This window comes from Pezoporus wallicus, unplaced genomic scaffold, assembly GCF_028554395.1.
Source record: "Pezoporus wallicus isolate ANWC-B61680 ecotype Strahan unplaced genomic scaffold, APGP_CSIRO_Pwel_v1 contig_9514, whole genome shotgun sequence".
Lineage (NCBI taxonomy): Eukaryota > Metazoa > Chordata > Aves > Psittaciformes > Psittacidae > Pezoporus > Pezoporus wallicus.
The window spans coordinates 1-5,404 of NW_026640093.1; the positions used below are offsets into that span (position 1 = coordinate 1).

The 5,404-nt window shown below is 67.6% G+C and overlaps 1 protein-coding gene across 1 annotated transcript; it reads right to left on the reverse strand.

Annotated features, from left to right (window-relative positions):
• Positions 1 to 349: 349 nt before the first annotated feature.
• LOC130603468 (ryanodine receptor 1-like) lies at positions 350 to 4,521 on the reverse strand (the record flags this gene model as incomplete). Its single annotated transcript, XM_057417239.1, has 3 exons — positions 350 to 445; positions 3,188 to 3,317; positions 4,335 to 4,521. Coding segments are annotated over 3 exons (413 nt in total), but the record flags the coding sequence as incomplete, so codon positions are not given.
• Between the last annotated feature and the right edge of the window lie 883 nt (positions 4,522 to 5,404).

Consider the following 5,404-nt stretch of genomic DNA (forward strand, 5'->3'; position numbering starts at 1 on the left):
AGCACCCCATATCCTGCCCCATAGCACCCCCTATCCAGCCCCATAGCACCCCCCACATCCACCCCATATCCGCCCCATATCCTGCCCCATAGCAGACCCCCAGCCCTATAGCCCCCCCTCTCCAGCCCCATAGCACCCCCCACATCCACCCCACATCCGCCCCCTATCCAGCCCCATAGCACCCCCCACATCCACCCCATATCCGCCCCATATCCTGCCCCATAGCAGACCCCCAGCCCCATAGCCCCCCCTCTCCAGCCCCATAGCACCCTCCACATCCACCCCATATCCGCCCCATATCCTGCCCCATAGCGCCCCACACCCCGCCCCATAGGGGTCCCCCTCGCACCCGAGGAGGCCTCGAGCCGGTCGAGCTTCCCCACGAGCCAGTCCAGGTTGGAGCAGAAGAGGGCGCAGTTGGCGCGGTTGCCCCTGATGAGGGAGGCTGGGGGGCGAAAGGGGGTGAGACCCAGAGCCCGCCCCATAGAGAGAGCGACAGCCTGCCCCATAGCGCCCCACGGCACCCATCCTGCCCCATAGCACCCATCCTGCCCCATAGCACCCATCCTGCCCCATAGCGCCCCACAGCACCCACCCTGCCCCATAGCGCCCCACGGCACCCACCCTGCCCCATAGCGCCCCACGGCACCCACCCTGCCCCATAGCGCCCCACAGCACCCACCCTGCCCCATAGAGCCCCACGGCACCCACCCTGCCCCATAGCGCCCCACGGCACCCACCCTGCCCCATAGCACCCATCCTGCCCCATAGCACCCATCCTGCCCCATAGCGCCCCACGGCACCCTGCCCCCACCCTGCCCCATAGCGCCCCACGGCACCCACCCTGCCCCATAGCGCCCCACGGCACCCACCCTGCCCCATAGCGCCCCACGGCACCCATCCTGCCCCATAGCGCCCCACGGCACCCACCCTGCCCCATAGCACCCATCCTGCCCCATAGCGCCCCACGGCACCCACCCTGCCCCATAGCACCCCACAGCACCCACCCTGCCCCATAGCACCCATCCTGCCCCATAGCGCCCCACAGCACCCACCCTGCCCCATAGCGCCCCACGGCCCCACCCTGCCCCATAGCACCCATCCTGCCCCATAGCGCCCCATCTTTCGCACCCGGCCCCTGCCCCATAGCACCCACCCTGCCCCATAGCGCCCCACAGCACCCACCCTGCCCCATAGCGCCCCACGGCACCCACCCTGCCCCATAGCGCCCCACGGCACCCACCCTGCCCCATAGCACCCATCCTGCCCCATAGCGCCCCACGGCACCCATCCTGCCCCACAGCGCCCCACGGCACCCACCCTGCCCCATAGCGCCCCACGGCACCCACCCTGCCCCATAGCACCTATCCTGCCCCATAGCGCCCCACAGCACCCACCCTGCCCCATAGCACCTATCCTGCCCCATAGCGCCCCACGGCACCCATCCTGCCCCATAGCGCCCCACGGCACCCATCCTGCCCCATAGCGCCCCACGGCACCCACCCTGCCCCATAGCACCCATCCTGCCCCACGGCACCCATCCTGCCCCATAGCGCCCCACGGCACCCACCCTGCCCCATAGCACCCATCCTGCCCCATAGCGCCCCACGGCACCCATCCTGCCCCATAGCGCCCCACGGCACCCACCCTGCCCCATAGCACCCATCCTGCCCCATAGCGCCCCACGGCACCCATCCTGCCCCATAGCACCCCACGGCACCCACCCTGCCCCATAGCACCCATCCTGCCCCATAGAGCCCCACGGCACCCACCCTGCCCCATAGCACCCATCCTGCCCCATAGCGCCCCACGGCACCCACCCTGCCCCATAGCACCCATCCTGCCCCATAGCGCCCCACGGCACCCATCCTGCCCCATAGCACCCATCCTGCCCCATAGCGCCCCACGGCACCCATCCTGCCCCATAGCGCCCCACGGCACCCATCCTGCCCCATAGCGCCCCACAGCACCCACCCTGCCCCATAGCGCCCCACGGCACCCACCCTGCCCCATAGCGCCCCACGGCACCCACCCTGCCCCATAGCGCCCCACAGCACCCACCCTGCCCCATAGCGCCCCACAGCGCCCACCCTGCCCCATAGCGCCCCACAGCACCCACCCTGCCCCATAGCGCCCCATGGCACCCACCCTGCCCCATAGCGCCCCACGGCACCCATCCTGCCCCACAGCGCCCCACGGCACCCACCCTGCCCCATAGCGCCCCACAGCACCCATCCTGCCCCATAGCGCCCCACGGCACCCATCCTGCCCCACAGCGCCCCACGGCACCCACCCTGCCCCATAGCACCCATCCTGCCCCATAGCGCCCCACGGCACCCATCCTGCCCCATAGCGCCCCATGGCACCCATCCTGCCCCATAGCACCCATCCTGCCCCATAGCACCCCACGGCACCCATCCTGCCCCATAGTGCCCCACGGCACCCACCCTGCCCCATAGCACCCACCCTGCCCCATAGCGCCCCACAGCACCCATCCTGCCCCATAGTGCCCCACGGCACCCACCCTGCCCCATAGCACCCATCCTGCCCCATAGCGCCCCACGGCACCCACCCTGCCCCATAGCACCCATCCTGCCCCATAGCAGCCCCATAGCATCCATCCCGACCCATAGCTCCGTAGCAGCCCCATAGCATTCCTCCCGCCCCATAGCCACATAGCAGCCCCATAGCATCCCTCCGGCCCCATAGCCGCCCCACAGCCCCATAGCCCCATAGCCGCCCCATAGCCCCATAGCCCCATAGCTGCCCCATAGCCGCCCCATAGCATCCATCCCACCCCATAGCCGCCCCATAGCGCCATAGCAGCCCCATAGCATCCCTCTGGACCCATAGCCGCCCCACAGCCCCATAGCCGCCCCATAGCCCCATAGCAGCCCCATAGCATCCCTCCCGCCCCATAGCCCCATAGCAGCCCCATAGCATCCCTCCGGCCCCATAGCCGCCCCATAGCATCCCTCCGGCCCCATAGCCGCCCCATAGCATCCATCTGGCCCCATAGCCCCATAGCATCCCTCCGGCCCCATAGCTGCCCCATAGCATCCATCCTGCCCCATAGCCCCATAGCATCCCTCCGGCCCCATAGCTGCCCCATAGCCCCATAGCCGCCCCATAGCCCCATAGCCCCATAGCTGCCCCACAGCCGCCCCACAGCCGCCCCCCGGCGCACCCAGCAGCTCATAGAGCAGGTTCACGATCTCCTTGGCGGCCGCCGCCTCCTCGCCCCCCCCGCGCTCGGCCAGGGCCGCGCTGAGACCGCTCAGGCGATCGATGCAGCTGAGCACGAGCGACACCAGCCCCTGGGACCCACAGAGACCCATAGAGAGCCATGGGGACCCATAGAGACCCATAGAGACACATAGAGAGCCATGGGGACCCATAGAGAGCCATGGGGACCCATAGAGACCCATAGAGACCCATAGAGACCCATAGAGACCCATAGAGAGCCATGGGGACCCATAGGGACCCATAGAGACCCATAGAGAGCCATGGGGACCCATAGAGACCCATAGAGAGCCATAGAGAGCCATGGGGACCCATAGGGACCCATAGAGAGCCATGGGGACCCATAGGGACCCATAGAGAGCCATGGGGACCCACAGAGACCCATAGAGAGCCATGGGGACCCATAGAGAGCCATGGGGAGCCATAGGGACCCATAGAGACCCATAGAGACCCATAGAGAGCCATGGGGAGCCATAGAGAGCCATGGGGACCCATAGAGAGCCATGGGGAGCCATAGGGACCCATAGAGACCCATAGAGACCCATAGAGAGCCATGGGGACCCATAGAGACCCATAGAGACCCATAGAGAGCCATGGGGACCCATAGAGACCCATAGAGACCCATAGAGAGCCATGGGGACCCATAGAGACCCATAGAGACCCATAGAGAGCCATGGGGACCCATAGAGACCCATAGAGACACATAGAGAGCCATGGGGAGCCATGGGGACCCATAGAGACCCATAGAGAGCCATAGAGAGCCATGGGGACCCATAGAGACCCATAGAGAGCCATAGAGAGCCATGGGGACCCATAGAGACCCATAGAGACCCATAGGGACCCATTGAGACCCATGGGGACCCATAGGGACCCATAGAGAGCCATGGGGACCCACAGAGACCCATAGAGAGCCATGGGGACCCATAGAGACCCATAGAGACACATAGAGACCCATGGGGACCCATAGGGACCCTCTCGCCCCTCCCCTCCTCTCGCCCCTCCCCCCTCTCGCCCCTCCCCCCCCCACCTCCCTCCCCCCCGCCCCTCCCCCCCACTCGCCCCTCCCCCCTCCCCCCGCCCCTCCCCCTCACCTCCTGTTGGAAGAGGTTTTGCCGCGCTCTCAGGGCCCTCAGCGCGCGCTGCCTCTGCTCGTGCTGCAGCGCCCCCCGCGGGGGCCGGAAGTACCGGATGAGGTCCCGCAGGCTCAGCTCCACGGCGGCCAATGGGAGCGAGGGGGCGGGGCCCGAGCGGGACCGCGCGCTCAGCGCGTCCAATGAGCTGCGGGGTCACGGCGGGTTCAGAGACACAGCGAGGGACGCAGAGGGACCCAGAGAACCCCCAGCCCCATAGCGCCCCATAGCCTGCCCCATAGCGCCCCATAGAGCCCCATAGATTCCCCCAGCCCCATAGTGTCCCATAGAGCCCCATAGACCCCCCAGCCCCATAGCGCCCCATAGCCTGCCCCATAGACCCCCAGCCCCATAGCCCACCCCATAGAGCCCCATAGAGCCCCATAGACCCCCCAGCCCCATAGCACCCCATAGCCTGCCCCATAGCGCACCATAGAGCCCCTTAGACCCCCAGCCCCATAGATCCCCCAGCCCCATAGCCCACCCCATAGAGCCCCATAGACCCCCCAGCCCCATAGCGCCCCATAGCCTGCCCCATAGCGCACCATAGAGCCCCATAGACCCCCAGCCCCATAGATCCCCCAGCCCCATAGCCCACCCCATAGAGCCCCATAGCCCCCTAGCCACATAGCCCCCCCAGCTCCATAGCCCACCCCATAGAGCCCCATAGACCCCCAGCCTGCCCCATAGAACCCCATAGGCCACCAGCCCCATAGCCCGCCCCATAGAGCCCCATAAACCCCCACCCCCATAGCGCCCCATAGAGCCCCATAGAACCTCAGCCCCATAGCCTGCCCCATATAGCCCCATAGATCCCCAGCCCCATAGACCCCCAGACCCACAGCCCGCCCCATAGTCCCCCAGCCCCATAGCCCACCCCATAGCCCGCCCCATAGCGCCCCATAGCCCGCCCCATAGCCCGCCCCATAGCGCCCCATAGCCCGCCCCACAGTGCCCCATAGCCCGCCCCATAGCGCCCCATAGACCCCCAGCCCCATAGCGCCCCATAGCCCGCCCCATAGCCCACCCCA